At 36.7% G+C, this 18,628-nt stretch overlaps 1 protein-coding gene and 1 pseudogene across 7 annotated transcripts in view; both read right to left on the reverse strand.

The window, feature by feature from the left end:
• GOLGB1 (golgin B1) overlaps positions 1–18,628 on the reverse strand; it is a 69,512-nt gene that overhangs the window by 42,016 nt on the left and 8,868 nt on the right. For 2 of the 7 annotated variants that reach the window (XR_008374897.1, XM_053564872.1), the window contains exons 6-11: positions 18,254–18,379; positions 15,909–16,031; positions 14,702–14,815; positions 12,832–13,234; positions 9,163–9,266; positions 1,074–1,188 (exon numbers count right to left, since the gene is read on the reverse strand). Coding sequence is in view for 6 of the 7 variants with exons in the window: in XM_053564872.1 (XP_053420847.1) it covers positions 1,074–1,188; positions 9,163–9,266; positions 12,832–13,234; positions 14,702–14,815; positions 15,909–16,031; positions 18,254–18,379 (985 nt within the window). In the remaining variant the exon portion in view is untranslated. The remainder of the gene's footprint in view (positions 1–1,073; positions 1,189–9,162; positions 9,267–12,831; positions 13,235–14,701; positions 14,816–15,908; positions 16,032–18,253; positions 18,380–18,628) is intronic. The other 5 variants (XM_053564875.1, XM_053564873.1, XM_053564877.1 and 2 more) reach the window with 5 other exon arrangements.
• Positions 10,798–11,733, reverse strand: LOC128568072 (ribonuclease P protein subunit p25-like; annotated as a pseudogene).

An 18,628-nucleotide genomic window follows, 5' to 3' on the forward strand; every position in this document is an offset into this window, starting at 1 on the left:
TCAGTGAGTTGAATGATGAGCTGAATTTGTGTCGATCTTTAACAGCAATAGTGGAAGTGGTCTAACAAATGTGCACAGTCCTCCATTTAGAGCTAAGTGGAAAACTATAAAATGGTTGAGTTGGAAATATGACTTTAGAAGTTTTACATTCTTGGTAAAACTTGGTATTCATTCTTACTCCTAGAAGATAAAGTGTAGTAGTTACTTAATGTAGGATGAATTCGAACAATAACACATTATTAACTATATGCTACCAAATCCATAAGGTTCTTGTGAAGCAGAGGGTAAGTGGAAGGAGATACATCTTCATTATTACTGTTCTTACACAGTCCTATAAGAAGAAATGCTATGCAGTTTGATCCAACTAAACTTTATTCAGCAGCCACTTTTCCAGGTGTTATACTAGCTAGGTAAAGCAAAGATGGAAAAAAAAAGGCCTTGCCTTTGAAAAGCTTATACATAACCAGATGATTTTAATACAACACTAAAGGTATATAAAGATGTTATGAAAGCACAAAAACATATTTAACACAACCTTTGGGGATCAGGGTCAAAATCGTGAAAAAGATAATGCATTAACTGGGGCCTGAAAGATAAGTAAGAATCAGCCAAGCTAAAGGAGTGGGGTAGGATTCTAAGCAGGGTATGATATGAAAAAAAACCAAATGGTTTCTACTTTTGAACTTTACTGATGTCTATTACCTCATCCCACAAATTTATTATCAGAATGTCCTTCCTTTCATTTGACCTATTAAAAAAATTCATCATCTTATTAAGGTCCTGTTCAATCCATACTTCCTATAAAATACTTTGACCGTATTAAAAAATTAAAAGTAAATATTTAAAAACCTGAAGTATTTATAGCCCATATTACAAAATATTATACTTACGTTAAACACTAGTACTATACTCTTAATTGTTTAATGTATATTAATCTTATCTTTGGTAATTACAAGCTCTTCTATCTAAATCTTTATTCTTACAGAATCAGAGAATTATATATTTATAATGATAAAAGTAGAGGCAGTTGTGGGATAAGAAGACAGAGAATTATGGTTTTCACTTATACATACCATTCTCAGCTTTCAGCTCCTCCAGCTCTATAGAACTAAGGAGCAGGGCTCCCTTTTCATTCTCTAGTTCTACCACTCTCTTCTGCAAAGAGGCAAGAGTCTCCTCAGTGTCTGCCTAAATTGTAGAAAGACAACAAATTAATGATTCTTCAGGAAAAACCTTACACTAATGCCCAGTATTTTTGTCATCTAAAAATTCTTCAGTCCTGAAGACACTTTAAAAATAGCATCTATATATCTATGTAGGTAATATTTGAGGAAAGTTTTTCTACCTGAAGAAAGAGAAATAAAATATTTCACACAAATATCAAGTTCACTGTGTTTTGAATATACGATTGAAGCCTGGATTGCAAAGATAGAAATCTCAAGTCTAGCACATAAGAAAAAACATTTTTAGGTCCACAAATAAATAATATAATATTATATTAATGGCACCAAGTAACATGTAACACAGTCTCTCTACCAAGGAGAAGGAACATAAAGAGAATCTCCCCAAAGAGGACTAGAGGTAGAAATAATATATACCTTTTTTAAACAGAACAAAAAAAATTCTTATTTATTTATATATTTAAAGAGACCATCGCTCACTTTGTCATCCACATTGAAGTGCAGTGGCTTTCTCATAATCACTATAACCTCAAAGTCCAGGGGTCAAGCAATCCTCCTGCCTCAGCCTCCCTAGTAGCTGAGACTACAGACTTTTGCCATTATGCCTGTCTTTTTTTTTTTTTTTTTTTGTAGATGGGGTCACCTGTGTTGCTCAGGTTGGTCTCAAACTCCTGGTATTAAGTGATCCTCTCACCTTAGTCTCTCGAAATGCTGGAATTATAGACATGAACCACTGCAGCAAACTCTTGGAGAGTTTAGTTTTCCTAATGGTAGATATATATCTAATTATGCCACATGTTTAATTTCTTTTTCTTTTAAGCAGGCCCAGGTCAGGTTCGAACCCACCAGCCCCAGAGCATGTGGCTGCCACCCTAACCTCTGAGCTACAGGGTGCCCAGCCCACATGTTTAATTTTTTAATGTATTTTTATATATTTTTATTATTTAAGGGGATTATTCTACACAATTTTCATAACATTATAGAAATTATAAACCATGAGGCTCTTTACAGCACACCTGAGCCCAAACCTTCATTTGATGTTTAAAGAAATAGCAAGGGCCAAGAGTGGGTGACTCATGCCTCTAACCCCAGCACTTTGGAAGGCCAAGGTAGAAGGAAAGCTTGAGGCTGAGAGTTAGAGACCAGCCTGGGAAACATAGCAAGCAACTGCCTCCATATAAAAAATTTTTAAGTTTGCCAGGCATGGTGGTGTGCAACTGTAGTCCCACTCACTTGGGAAGCAAAGGCAGGAGGATGGTTTCAACTAAAGATTAAAGGCTACAGAGACTAATGATCACGATGAATGAAAAGATAGGAAATCTAAGTATAGACAAGGAAAACATGATAATAAACCATTTTGAAGTTCTACAACTAAAAAACAGACTACCTAAAATGAAAAACTTAATGGGTAGGCTTAATAGTGGAATACAGATGACAGAAGAAGTCTTGGTGAACTTGAAGACAGATCAGCACAAACTATCCAATCTGAAGATAGAAGGGTGATGAAAAGATTGAAAAAAAATTAATATAACCTCAGGGACATACGGGCCAATATTCATAGGTTCAATACACCTACAACAGAATGGGAAGACAGAATGGGAAGAAAAATTATTTTAAGAAATAGCCCAAATTTTCCCAAACATAAGATTATACATGCAAGAAACTTAACAAAAGCATGCAAAAAATGACCAACCTCGCCTCCCCCCACACACACACACTATAACTAAGTACCTCAAAGACAAGAGTTTTAAAACATCTTAAAAGTTTCATGGTAAAATGATACTTTACATATAGGGGGACAATAATTTGAATGATTACTGATCAGCTGTTGGGGGAAAAAAACGTAGGCCAGACGACAGAGAAATATCTTCTTTAAAGTCCTGAAAGAAAAACTATCTATCTAGAATTATATATCTAGTAACAAGACATAGAATAAAAGTAAAATAAGACATTTTTTAAATAAGAGAAAACAAAGAGAATCTTTTCACCAACAGACCTATACTATAAGAATACTAAAGATTGTTCTAGAAGCTGAAGAAAAATGATACCAGATGGAAACTTGGTCATTAGAGAAGAAAAGAGCATTGCAAATGATAAACATGGAGATAAATATTAAGAGTCAATATTTTCCTCATAATGTCTTCCAAATGTCTATAAATTGATCCAGCTTACTGCTGTAAGAGTTTCTAGGCTTCGGTCCAAGAAAGGGTAAGCTAGCAAAGGGACTTCCTGAGTTGACAAGATAGAGATAAGAGTCAAAGAAGAGCAAGATGGCTGGAGTACACAGAACAGAACACCAGACAGGAGAAAGCCACTTAAAGAGAAAACTCTGGAACCTGCAGAGGGTCTCTTACGAATGTTCAGCAGAGCACACAGCAGCATATGACTGTGAGGAAACTATCCAAGGCTACCTGAACTACCCCAAACTATCTATTGGGAGAGATCAGAGAACAGCACTCAGTGCTCATACAAGGCATGGAAGAGTGTCAATTTCCACAGCCAAATGTGAAAAAACTTAACACTTCACTGGGCATTTCTTCTTAAGCACAAGAAACATGAAGAAAACTATGCCAAGTTACATCATAATCCAAGTGATCAGAAACAGTGGTAAAATCCTAAAAGCAGCCAGTAAAAAAAAAAAAAAGAAAGAGAGTGTGAAGGATAACAGATTCCCTGTTAAACACAAAATGCAAGACAGTTAACTATGAAAAGTACCAGAATGATAACTATAATAGTTAAGATTTATTTTCTTATTATTTGGCTCTCCTTAAAACATAAACATAGATGCTTTACTCATAATAGGACCAAACTGGCAACAACTCAAATTGTTCATCAATGAGTAAATGAATAGACAAATTGTGGTATGTACAATATACTCAACGACACAACAGAATGAATTATTGCTGGACACTACATTAGTATGAATCTCAAAATAAGTATGTGAAGCAAAAGAAACCAATAAAAGAAGTATGTACAATTTATATATAATTCTAAAAAAGAAAAACTAATCTACAATGATACAAATTAGATCAGTGGTTGTATGGGCAAAGGGAGGAGGTAAAGAAGAAATTAAAAAAGGGTATGAGGAAACTTCTAGAGGTGATGAATGTGTTCATTTTCTTGATAGTGGTGATGGTTTCATTGGTTATACATGTCAAAACATATCAAATATTGTATTTTAAATGTGTGAAGATTATTGTGTATCAAGTATACTTCTAATAGAGCTATTTAACAGGAAAAGAAGTCAATAGATAATTGAAAATTTCAAATTATCAAATAGAAGACAGGAAAGAAACCAAATTGGGGGGAGGGGGGAGAGAAAGAAAACTAGTGGACCTAGATCCAATCATATAAATAACTACATTAAAAGAACTAAACACTTCAATTACAAAGCAGAGATTATGAGAAATAAAAAAGCATAACCCAACTATATGCTGACTTCAAAGAGATAAGTTGAAAGTAAAATAACAGAAAAAACATACTATGCAAGCAATAAACATAAGACTAGAGTTATTTTACTAACATAAAATACAACAGAATTTCAAGAAGTAGTACTAGAGACTAGAAACACTTTGTAAACCAAAAACAGGAACATTTTATCAGAAGGACAAAATTGTGTGTATGTACTTAATAACAGATTCAAATTATAAACAAGGAAAATGTAACAAAATTAAAAGGATAAATAGATAATTCCATAATCACAGTTGGAGATTTCAATGTCCTCCTAGCAACTGCTTCACCAAATACAAAAAATCAGTCAAGACAAAAATAATCTGAATAATAATTTCAATTTAAGTGATATTTGCAGAACATTACATCCAATAACTACAAAATACACATTCTTTACAAGTATAGAAGGTATAGTCACCAAGATACCACATGAATGCCATAAAAACAAGTTCATAAATTTCAAAGAATGGAAATCATATAGAATATATTCTCTAATCACAATGAAATTAAATTAGAAATCAATAATAATAGAACCAAATATTTGGATATTTTCCAACACAATATAAATAATTCAAGGTGAAGAAATCAGAAGGAAATTTTTAAAAAATCTTTAAAAACCGAGTAAAAACAACCCCACAAAATAATAAACTGTGTGCTGAGAGAGAACTATGTAACTTTAAAAGTTTATATGACAAAGAAGACCCGAAATCTCTGATATGAAGTTTCACCTTAACATGCTATAAAAAGAAGAGCAAAGTAAATCCAAGTAGAAAGACTAAAGAGTGGATATCGATGAAAGTGAAAACAGCAATAGAAAAAAATTAACAAAGCCCAAAGTTGGTTCTTTGAAAAGATAAAAAAAAAAAGTTGAAAAAATTACATGTATACTAATGAATAAATTGAAGCAGAATTTTAAAAAAGCAGGGATTAGGGTAGGGGTAGGTACCACTATGGTTTACACGCATTAAAAGGATAAAAAATAAACATTGTAAACAACAACAACCTAAACTTGCAAAACCTAACAACAACAAAAGAAAATAAAATCTTATTAGCCTTCTATCTTTTATCTATAAGAAAAATTAAATTTATTAGCAACTCCAGACTCAGTTTCATTGGTAAATTCTTTCAAACATTATGAAAGAAAAAATACCTATCATACCCAAACTCAAAAAAGAGAAGAAAAAGGAACATTTTATGAGGCTAGCATAACCTTTATATCAAAATATGACAAAGAAGGCTGGGCACAGTGGCTCATTCCTGTAATCCTAGCACTCTAGGAGGCCAACATGGGAGACCAGCCTGAGCAATAGCAAGACCCCATCTCTAAAATAGCCAGGCATGGTGGCATCCCAGCTACTAGGAAGGCTGAGGCAAGAAAGGCTGCTGTGAGCTAGGATGCCAGGGCACTCTACCCAGGGTGACAAAGTGAGACTCTTGTCTCAAAAAAAAAAAAAACCCGACAAATATATTACCAAACAATGAGAAAAATATAGCCCAATATCCTTCATAAATACGAACACAGAAAAGTCTTCATAAAATATTAGAAATGAAATTCAGTCATATTATCCTCAGAAGGATAATAAGTCATAAAAAGGATAATAAAGTGGACCCTTGAATAGCACGGGTTTAAACTGTGCAGGTCCATTAATAAGGAGAATGTTTTCAACAAATGTATCAGGAAAAATTTTTAGAGATTTGTAACAATTTGAAAAAATTTGCATAGCCCAGAAATATTGCAAAAAAATAAGAAAAATGTCTAAGTCATAAATGCATAAAGAATATGTAGATAGTAGTTTGTGTGTTAATGGACGGTTGATGTTATTGGTAAGGCTTCTAGTCAACAGTAGGCTATTAGCAGTTAAGTTTTGGGAATATCAAAATTACACATGGATTTTTGATGGCCCATTGCCCATGTTATTCAAGAGTGCTGTACTTTATGACCAAGTAGTGTTTATCCCAACCATTTAAGGTTGGTTTAATATTCAAAAATTAAAGTACTATACTATATTAACAGAATAAAGAAGAATATATTCATTTCAAGAAAGGCAGAAAAAACACTTAACAAAATTAAATACCAATTCTCAGCAAACTAGGAATAGAGGGGAATACGTCCTCAATCTGATAAAGAAATTCATGAAAAATCTAAAAGGAGTATCGCAGCTAAATGGTAAAATATGGAATACTTTTAGTAAAAATACAAGAAGGTCCAGTGTCAACACTTCTATCAAACAGTATAATTAAGGAATACAGAGCAAAAAAAGAGTAACAAAAACTTGTCTTTTTTTTTTTTTTAAGACAGTCTTGGTAGAGTGAAGTAGCATCATAGCTCACAGCAACCTCAAACTCTTGGGCTGAAACAATCCTCTTGCCTCTGTCTCCCAAGTAGCTGGGACTATAGCCACCCACCAAGATGCCCAGCTATTTCTAGAGTTGGGGTCTTGCACTAGTTTAGTCTGGTCTCGAACTCCTGACCACCTGCCTTGGTGTCCCAAAGTGTTAGAATTACAGGCATGAGCCACACCTGGCCTAAAAACTTGTCTTTATTTGCAAGTGACCTGATTGTATATGTAGAAAATTCTAAAGAATCTACAAAAAAAAAAAAAAAAAAACCTTAGAACTAATAAAATCAATTCATCATTCATAGAATATAAAGTTAATAAACAAAATCAAAGATATACTTACATATTAGCAGCATATACTTTGGGAAAAGGTCTGGCAGCTAAAAACATATATACTAACATAAAGCTAAAACATATATACTCTAAAACATAAAGCTAAAACATATATACTCTATGGCCTAGCAATTCCTTAGCAAGTACTTACTTAAGGTAAATGAAGACATATGTCTACATAAATACTTGTATGCGACTGTTCACAGTAGCTTAATTCGTAATAGCCAAAGCATAAAAAAGCCCACGTATCCATTCATAGGAACATTTGCAGGATAATCATGCACAAGGAAAATGCATGGTATTTATAGAGTGGACTATTCCTCATAAATGTAAAAGAATAAATTATAATAGATGTAGCAATACGGATGCATCTCAAAGTATGCTGAGTGAAAGAGGCTCTACACAGAAAAGGACATATTGCATGATTAAATTTACGTGATGTCATAAAACAGGTAAAATTAATCTGTAGTGAAAAAACAGTAGTTGTGTCTAGTGGGGAGAGGTGATTTGACTGTACAAGGTTATGAGAATACTTTGTGGGGTGATGGTAATGTATATAAATACATCTTGATAAAAGTTAGGTAACACAGGTGTATACATTTGACAAAACTCAGTAAATAGTACACTTATGATCTGTGCATTTAATGGTTTGTAAATTTTACCTTGAAAGGAAAAGAACTATAAAATATTGAAATTCAGTCAACATATATGCATGCTGACGTATTTAGAAAAAAAGTCCACAATTTACTGTAAAGTACATAAAAAAATTAAGAGGAAATTATGAATGAATAAATGGATATTTGATAAAAACAAATACAGAAAAATGTCAGTAATAGAATCTAGATGGTAGGTATACAGATTTTTCTATAAACCTTTTAAAACTTATTTGAATGACTGGAAAATATCTTAAAACATTGGAGAAAAAAGTTGAGAATGGGAGAATAGAAGAGATTGGAAAGCCTAGACACTAGCAACCAAGAAGCAAAAATTTTTATCACTGCACAGTACTGCCCAGGGACCATGGAACCCTGCTGGCCAATATGTCTGTCAGTATGGAAGGGTATAATCTTATAATGGAAATGGATGATGAATTCAGTTATCCCAGCTTAACATCAGTCAATAGTATCAAATCCCCCTTGTTCTGACACTCATGCTCAATAAGTAGCCTTTAGTGACTGTAGTCTAGTTTTCCACAAGAGATTTTTATAGGAAGAGAAAATATACTAGCCAATCAACACCTACTTGGTAATTAAAATTTTTACTATTAATTAATGGGAGCAGTATGTTTGCTACAATAGACTTAGAAGTTTGGTTAGACTGACTTATGTATACACTAAACCTGATCAAATCTAAGTTTACCCCCCAAAATTAACTTCTGAACTTGAAAAATTGATTATAAAAGCAAGCACTGATTCACCTTCAATACAAATTATTAATACTTTAGAATCAGAAAGGCTCCTGAGATTGTGGTGTTATCTGTTATTTTTTCATTATTCATTGTTGAGATACTGCATTAATGCCTTTCATGATTCCTTCAAACAGAATTATCCCCAAATAAGCATTTTATCAGGCAGAAAAGATAGAAGACTTATAGTTTTCTGGAATAAATCTTCATTATAGTCCCAGCAAAGACAAATACAGTAGAACCTCTTTAAGTTGACCACCCAAAGGATTGTAACAAACTTGTCAACATATAAAGGCAGTCAACATAAGGAACTAGGCCTACTGTGCTGATACATGTGGTACACGTTGAATCTCTGAAAATTAGGTCAACTTAAGGAGGTGGTCAATGTAAAGAGGTGGTCAACTATGGAGGTTCTACTATAGTGCATATTTGTAAGAAATCGACATTTAATTACCTGTGTGCCCTGATCTGGGAAAGATGTCTGAGATGCTATTTCATGGTTTTGTAAGGTTGGTTTATTAAGTTGGCTAATTTCTTTGGACTTTTGCTGGAGTTGATCTAAGGAAAAGAAAACAAATAAATGTGATAGCTGCTTAAAGTCTGAAACTTGGCAACTTATTATCTCCTAAGGTTACACCATACACTGTTTGCAGCCAGTAGGGCCTATGGCTAGGAGGAGTGAGAGTTAAAAGAAACACCTGTAGCTCAATAATGGAACATCTTGGTGAAAAGGGCATGGGGAGGGATTTAGCTCTCCTAACAAGCATGAGAGAGCTCGCAAGATGAGACTGTTAGTGAATTGGCAGTCTCTACACCTGTGGGGTTAAGAGGCATGGGATTGCGTCTTTAAGAAGCTAGAGGAGAAGACAGTGGGGAGCGTGTATGTTCTATCACAGACCACTTAACTCTGTCGCTTCTCCTGCTTGCAGAATGCAGCACAGCGTCTCCAGCTGAAGCTTACTAAGCTCTATGAAAGACTTCCATTGCTAAGATCTATCCTTCTAAGAAGACTGTTTTACTCCCTCAAACTCTTTCTCTCTCTCCCTTCAGCTAAAGGAAATAGCCCTCAGGCACCTAAGAGCAATTGTTCCTGAGCAGGTCCCTGTCAGGAACACAGCTAGATAGGCCGGGGGCCAGAATCTGGCTAGTCCAGGGCCCTGACAAGTGGCCACCACGAAGGGACACCGACAACATGCGGTTTACAAGTTTAGTTACCTTGCGCCTGTGGCTCAATGAGTAGGGTGCTGGCCCCATATACTGAGGGTGGAAGGTTCAAACCTGCACCCCACCCCCACACCCCCCCCCACCAAACTGCAACAAAAAACTGACGGGAGTTATGGCAGGCTCCTGTAGTCCCAGCTATTCCGGAAGGCTAAGGCAAAAGAATCGCCTAAGCCCAAGAGCTAGAAGTTGCTGTGAGCTGTGACGCCATAGCACTCTACTGAGGGCAACAGAATGAGACTCTGTCTCTAAAAAATGAATAAATAAATAAATAAAAAATAAAATCATGCCAATGACAAAACTAAAACTATTTAAAAGAACTCAAAGGTCAAAGCACACCTTGCAAGGTAAGCTACTTCCTTCAAAGGTAAGATGAAACATGCTTAGCCATTTTTTTATTGTTGTTTCTTTTTCATTGTTGTGTTTGTTTTACTGGAAGAAAGATTACCATTGTGGGGCTCAGGAGAGGAGGCATGGACTGTTCCTTCTGTCCTGAGTTTCTCCCTCTCAGCCAGCATAGGGAAGGGGCATGTTAAAAGGGCTAGAGCCCCCAGAGATGCCTCTGCCACCGAAATCTCAGGATGCTCCTCAGAGGCAGGGTCGGAGGCAGAATAGGACCCTCACATCTCAGACTCCCCTACCTCAATCAGTTTCTTACCCCCTGCCCCCCACTCTGTGGTGGGAGTGATTCCAAGAGCTCTCCCCGATTTCCAGGATCCAGGTTCCCCTCACAATCCAGGCAAAATTTGGGGACAGTGAGTGTCTTTAATCCTTCAGGGTTCCAAAGAAGGTTCCAAGAGTACAGCTGTCCACCCTCCCCTTCCTGAAGGTCCCAGTACAGCCCAGGACAGATGAAGGTGGAGTTTCACATCTTCAGGCAACATAGCCATAAGCGCCATCATCTCACTAAGCTTCCTCACGCCATAGGGGATCCTCTACTGCCATTCCTGGGGTCCTTGTCAACTAGGGATTTGTGCTACCTGTCTGAGGAGCTGTGTCCAGGGTATGGGCTCCAGAAGACGGACTCATGAAAGGCTGGACATGCGTCTGAAGGTGGAGATGCCAGGAGTAAGATCCTGTCGGTCTAGGTGACCTGACACCTGAGTCAGGGGTTCTCAGGCCCTCTGGTCGTCCTCTGCAGCTCCTGGCTCAGGCTGTGACCTCTTCACAGAGCCTTCTCCAGCTCCGGGTTCCCCAAGCCTTCTGTTGGGCTGGGCGTTGGGGCAGTTGACGGGGAAGAGGCAATGGGGTGAGGATTTGGGGCTTGATCTAGTGCGTCCTTCAAATGGTCTATGAACCAAGTATATGGTGCCCCATGATCATACAAATGTACACAGCTATGATTTAATAAAAAAAAAAAAAAAGAAAGTAGGATGGCAAGCCTGGGAACGTTCTCCAGTACACTGAAACTGGCGGCCGGCTCGCCAGTAGTCTGACCCACGTGGACCCAGGCGGGAGGCTCCAGTAGCACAGCCGTGTGACCTGGTGCAGGACGCTGGGCGGCGCTTCAGGATCTCCCCGCACAGGACGATTTTGGTGGTGGTCCGACCACAGCTGCTTTAGACGATGGCGTGCCATGCTGCCTGTCGGGAAGGCCATGTGGTTCCAGATCTTGCTGCCCTCCTTGGGCTGCACAGTGCACGGCACCCAGTGCCAGGTCTGCAAAGGAGCTGGAGTCCGGCTGCCCCCTCGGCTCCACTAACCCTCCGGCGCCTCCTCGGAGAGCACTTAAGAAGTTCTCCAGGCACTGGGGTTGCCACGGCGACCACGTGCTTTGCCACTGGGCCCCCTCCACCCAGCGCATGACAACCAGTCACACCCTGCAAGGACCAACAGGGGTGAGGGTGCGGGTGCGGGAGTAGCGTGGACACGGGTGGGCGGGCTGGAACAGTGTGATCTCAATTCTTCCCTCCAGCGGGCGCTGCTGTACCCAGCTCATGCTTAGCTTTTTTTTTTTGCAGTTTTTGGCCAGGGCTGGATTTGAACCCGCCACCTCCGGCATATGGGGCCGATGCCCTACACCTTTGGGCCACAGGCGCCGCCCCATGCTTAGCCATTTTTAAAAACAAAATCATCTGTTTTTCTTTTTCCCCTTGAAAATGGCTCTAGGGGTTTTTATTGTATTTTCTTCAATCTCTACTTAGGCATTATGGGGCCCACCAAGGCTCTACAATATATATTTAAACGTGGCTATAGTTCAGCTAAGAGGACAGTATACTCATGTAACACGCTGATCCTGAGTAATTCCCTTCGAGGTTGTCTGGCTAATATTCTTTGATAAAATTTTCTACTTAATTATTTCTAAACTATTTCCTTTAGGTATATGCCAATCTATTATAAGAGGGTATAATCTGGGGAAGAGGACTGGTGAAATGGATTAATGTTGAGCAAGTTTCACTTTTTAATTTATAAACTTATAAAATGTTCAATTTTTTAAGATACATTATTTTTATAACATTGCAAAAAATAAATTTTCCTTATGTCTTTTTAAAGGATGTTTTCTTTAAAAAGAAATTTTCACCTATAACAAAGGCATTCAGAGCCATCTTTAGATTAAGGATAACTCTATCCAATTCAGTCTCCCTACCTAAGTTTTTCCACAAACTAATTCAAATCCTACTCAATTCACTTATTGAACCCTTCAAATCAGAGTCATGTTTCACAAAGCATTCTATTTAATACCTGGACCATCCCTAACATGTTTTTTAGTACTACAATGGTAATTATATATAATATTAAGACAGATTATAACTTTAGTCAGAGGCAGAAAAAATGCAACAAGTTCAAAAGAGATTTCTTTCTTAGTCCTTCTATTAACTGGTTTGAACAAAGAATTTCATTAACAGATCCCTGAAAATATGAAATACTGAGGTGTGGATTTCAAAAGCAATCAAACACTGACCTTCCAACTCTTGAATGGCTTGGGCTGACTGAACTGCTTGTTCATTCTTATCTTTGAGAAGCTCCGAATTTTGATCCTTCAGAGCATCACAGGCAGACTGCAGCTCTTGTTCAGTCTTTTGAAGACTCAAAATGTGAGAAGTCTTCTCTTCCATTTCTGCTTTGTGCTTTTGCTCCAAAGCACTGTACTGAGACTCCAGTTCAGCCTGGGCTTGGCCTGCTTGCTCAAACTTTTCCGAAAGATGATGCATCTCTTCTTGGAGGTTATGAAAGGACAGTTTTTTCTCTGCCACTTCAAGTTCCATCTTTTCTACCTGAATCTTGAACTCTTGTCTTTCTGTTGTCATAGTATTCCTTAAAGTGTTATGCTCAGCTTCCACCTGCTGTAACTGCTGAGAGAGAATCTAAGAAAAAACACAGAGCCTCGTGAGTAGAAATACATTATTTCACTTGAATAAGCATGGTGAAGTGTTTCTTCTAGGTGAAGGACAGAAACAGACACTTGGGATGAAAACTACAATTACATAAGATTCTATATTTTTGGTTCTTGATACTTTTGATAGTTTGTGCTCATTATTTATTTCTGCACTAGAAAATAAGTTCCCTAAGGGAAGGGTCCGTGTCTGTTTTACACTTTTTCTTGTCTAGCACCTAGCACAGTATATGGCATAGAGTGGTAGTGAATAAGTACTGAGTGAATGAATGAATACAGCCTTAAGGAACTGAATTCAAGCACAGTGAAACAGATTAAGTATAATACGAAATTACTGAGGCCATGAGACAGATACAAGATATTAACAGGAGCAGAAAAGAAAGATGGGTTAGGATAGCCTTCCTAAAAGAAAAGCCACCTTATCTGAAATTTAAATAATGAGGATAATTAAATAATGAGGTAAGCATTAAAAAGAATACTTTAAGCAGATAAACAGACCAAGAAAAATATATGAGTTAGAAAAAATATGGTTATCTTTGTAGTTTGGAGTTGTTAGTGGGGTAAAGCTTTAGCAAGAAAAGGCAGGAGATGAAGTGGAAAAATAATCATATGCCAAATAAATCATAAGAATATTTATATACCATATGGTTAGAGGACTTCAAATTTGCTTTTTTAACTAATGAGGAGACTTGGTCAGATCCTATTTTTGGACATATCCTTCTAGTTGCCACATAGAAGATATATGTCGGGGTGGGAGGGAGAACAGAGGCAGAGAAAACCCTGTCAGGAAGCACTTTGCATGCAAAGAGGATCCTAATACTTCAATACCAATGAAGAAGACAGATTCAAAAATTATTTAAGAGGTAAAATCAGCAGAACTTGCTAATTAATTGTAGGAGGTTAAAGAACATGGAGGAAACAAGACAGCCCTACCAAGTTTTATTCTTTAGAGGGAATAGCCCAATAACAACCCCCAATAAAATATCAGTATGATACTCTAAAAAAACTAGGGTCCTAGACCTAAAATAACAAAGAAAAAACGCAACAATAAAGATGTAAAAGGTATGCTCCACAAAGGAAGGAAATGTATTTACTTTGCTCATCATTGTACTGTATCATTACCATTTAAGCACAGGATATTTGTTGAAAGAATGAATAAATGGCATCAATTCTCTAAAGGCTTTTTCTTGTCTAGCACCTAGCACAGTATATGGCATAGAGTGGTAGTGAATAAGTACTGAGTGAATGAATGAATACAGCCTTAAGGAACTGAATTCAAGCACAGTGAAACAGATTAAGTATAATACGAAATTACTGAGGCCATGAGACAGATACAAGATATTAACAGGAGCAGAAAAGAAAGATGGGTTAGGATAGCCTTGATACTCACTGCCTGGCAAATTAAAGTGAAAATGGATACTCTCGAGGCAGGCAATACCTGGTTCCTCTGTTCAGCAGCAGTCAGCTCCTGTTGTAGTAAGTCAATAACCTGAGAACGGCCCACCAAGGCTTCTTCATGTTCTTCAAGCTTCCTCTGCATCACTCTCAATTTCTGAGAAGCAAACGTTTTAGACATAGCAAGTTAACAAATGGGAGCACCATTCACTGCTTACTTTTTAAAATGTCATGTAGAAATATACACATAAACTTCTGGATGTTGAAGATGACAGATTAAAGAGTGGGACACCAGTATGCCATGCTCCCCATCCGGTAGCAACAAAGAATTTCCAAATGTCTTCTCCAGAGCACTGACAACCACCAAACTCAGACATAAGCAATTCTCTGAATTAGAAAGCCTTTTTAAAAACCAGAAAAAAAAAAAATGACACATATTCACTTTCAAAATTATACAGTTAACATCCTGTACCTAAGTAACATAGATTCACGTATATCTCACCGACCAAAGAGAACATTCTCTGCAGGCAAGAACCATTTCTTTTCTCCTAGTTTCATGCAGAGGGCGGGCACTTGAAAAACACTTGTTAAATAAATTATCAATGATACACGCATACAATTAATATTTTACTTAATAAAGTGTTGCATTATGAAACTTAGAGGTGCATTCTGAAAGACTGCTTAGAAGTTTTCACTTAAAAACAAACAGATCAAACATAAATACCACAGAAGTGCCTTTCAGTACTACATTGTACTACATGCTAAATGAAAACAAATACTTAAAGTTAGTAGATGAGGAACTCAAATACAATGAAGCCATTTTTAAACTTTACTCAAAGTTTTTTTAAAAAGGAATTACTGACTTAATAAAAGATTTCATGGCTTCAAAATCACATTTTCATCTCTAATTTTTTAAAAATTTAAAACTGACTCCATTGATTTGAAGTTTTAGATTAGGTTTTTAATGCACAAAGGTAGCTCAGCAAACTGAAGAGAATCCAATTTCTGACTACCATATACATTCACCAACTAAACTCAGCTTTTGAGTACCAATCACCTGAAGCACAGGGCAAGGTAAGAATAAGAAAAAATAATTAATATGCAACAGAAGACAAGGACACCCAAAAGAAGCCAATAAGGAGAACTCTAAGACCAAGTGAAGAGCGATGGGTAAGGGCAGAGAAGTGGCTGTGATGAATTACTTAAATTAACCAAAATGGTGGTCATTCTACTAAGTTTTAGCAACACACCTGTTGCATCTCTGTTTCCACATCTGCCTGGGTTACTAACTGAAGCAACTCATCTTCATGAAGACGAACTTGTGTTTCAAAGCGGGCATCTTTCTCTCGGACCACCTGCTGCATGGAACTCAACTGAAGACACATACCAGAGAAACTATACAAGTTACACTCCCCAAATATTGTACAAACAAAACTCACAGACTAATCTCCAGAGATAGACACTGAGAATTGATAAGACAGTAGCTCTTTTAAAATGACATTTTGAATGTCAAAGATAATGCCAAAAGAGAGATAGGCCTGATAATAACTTCCAAATCTAAGAGAAAGCCTATTTTCAAATTCAGAAGTCACCCTAAATATAAATTTTAATTAAAAATTGTATTTTCTGGCAATGCATCATAGGTTATACCTATAGACCTAGCACTTTGGGAGGCCAAGGTGTTGAGGACAGGAGTTCACGACCAGCCTGAGCAACATAGCAAGAACCTGTCTTTATAAAAAACAGAAAAAATTAGCAGGTCATGGTAACATGTGCCTGTATTTTTAGCTACTTGGGAGGTTGAGGCAAGAGCATCACTTGAGCCTAGGAGTTTGAGGTTGCAGTGAGCTATGATGATGCCACTACACTCTAGCCCAGGAAATAGAGCGTGACCGTGTCTCCAAAAAAAAAAAAAGTTATATTTTCATAATTACTAGAAATACTAAAAGTATACTTTTTAAAATCTCTAAAAAGATTAGCATATTAAACATACAAAGTGAAGTAAGATTTCAGTTAAAGTCAGACACATCTTTCAATATGCTCATACTCAAAATCTTTCAATGAACTTTTTATGTCCTGTAAGTGAAAATTAACAATTCTCTAAAACTGGAAATACAAATCCACCTTCTTGCCTTATTTTCAAAAAATTGATTTTACCACAGAACTTGATGTGCTTCTAAACCCACACCACCTGATATTTTCAGCTGTCATTACTTGCATGCTTTTAGATCATGCTCATTTGTAACTGGCTCATAACAGAATGGAATGGAAATAAATGGACTTCTTAATATCAATGTTTCTGTTTGTTAAGGTATGCGTGCCTGTGTGTGTGCAGCAGGCCTGTTTATTTATTTCTTTTTTTTTGTTTGTTTGTTTGTTTTTTCTTGTTGGGGATTCATTGAGGGTACAATAAGCCAGGTTACACTGATTGCATTTGTTAGGTAAAGTACCTCTTGCAATCATGTCTTGCCTCCAGAAGGTGTGACATGCACCAAGGCCCCACCCTGCTCCCTTGAGCATGCTGCTCAGCTCTTTGCTTGCCTATTTTGCATTGATCCTTCGACTATTGCTGATTTCTCAGTTTGTGGCACCTTGAATTGACCTTGATTCTCCTTTTTGATAGGAGGAAAAGAACCTCAAATTTTTGGTTAATTGAATTCGGACCTCATTGTGAATTTGGAATTGTGTGCTTTGAGTGTGTAAGCGCTGGAGTCTTTCATTAGCCAAATACATCTAACATTCTTTCCTGTAAATGTCCCATATTTTTTTTTCTCTGAGACTCCGCACATGCAGCATGACTGAAATACCTTTCCCTAGCTTGTCTAGAATATTATCTATTCATTGTAGTTTAGCCTAAATCCCAATTTTCCATGTAACCTTCCTTGACCGCCACACTCACAGTAACCTCTTTGATCTCCTAATAACTTTGTATTGCTATTTGCTTTGGCACTTATTGAGGACAGCTTTCACTATGATGAATCTGTTAACATATTTATATATCCTGGCTTTTCATATTTTAAACAACTCATTGGTAAATCTTATTTTCTATTTCTCCACCCCATATTGTACATAGTGCTTATATAAATAAAGTACATACTAAAAGCTAATAGGTAACATTAAGGACTTCAGGATAGAATTTAACTACATACACAGGAGTAGGCCATCCACAGACAGAAGGAACCCCTAAAATTACAAGTTACCAATAAAGTAAACACCTGGTGGATAAGATTAGCTATGGGCAAAGGTACTTAAGGAAAAAATCTTTCATGATTCAAAAGCATTCGCACAGCAAAAATACATGGGTGGGTGGTTAATGTTTTCTGGATGTGGAGAACAAAGAAACAGCCATCGATTTGGCTACACTAAATTCATCAAAATAAACAACACTTTTTGAGGTTTTCTGGTGTTGCCCAGTAACACACTTACCTATCACATATTTTCTAATTTCTCCTACTACACATCCTTCTAATTCTAACATTCTAGCTATTTTTTCTACTAAAATTTTAAATAGTGACTTACTGAATTAATAAGCATGTAATAACCCATTGGATTTTGTGGTTCTTTATCCCAATTTTATGAGATATTCTCCACATACCTGTGCAGCTTGTTCTGCCTGTGTCTGGCTGAGCTGGGCTTGCAAAGTGCCTATAAGTTTCTCCTGATCCTGGAGCTGTTGTTTCATAATTATAAATTCTTCAATTTCTATATTACTCTTATTAAACTGAAGACATAGAAGGAAAAATAATTTTATTTAAGCAAAAGAATTAGCATTTTTTGCTATCAAAACATTCTATGATAGGCATACTCTTATTTGACAATGTGAATGTTACTTTTTTTGCATTCTTATTATTGCTCAATATTTCATTGCAGCAATCACATCTGATTTCTTTTCTGAATGTATTTATCTTCATTCGTTCTTTATGAGGTTTTTGTTTCTAGTCCTTATCTTAAACACTATTATTGTTATTAA

This window comes from Nycticebus coucang, chromosome 16, assembly GCF_027406575.1.
Source record: "Nycticebus coucang isolate mNycCou1 chromosome 16, mNycCou1.pri, whole genome shotgun sequence".
Lineage (NCBI taxonomy): Eukaryota > Metazoa > Chordata > Mammalia > Primates > Lorisidae > Nycticebus > Nycticebus coucang.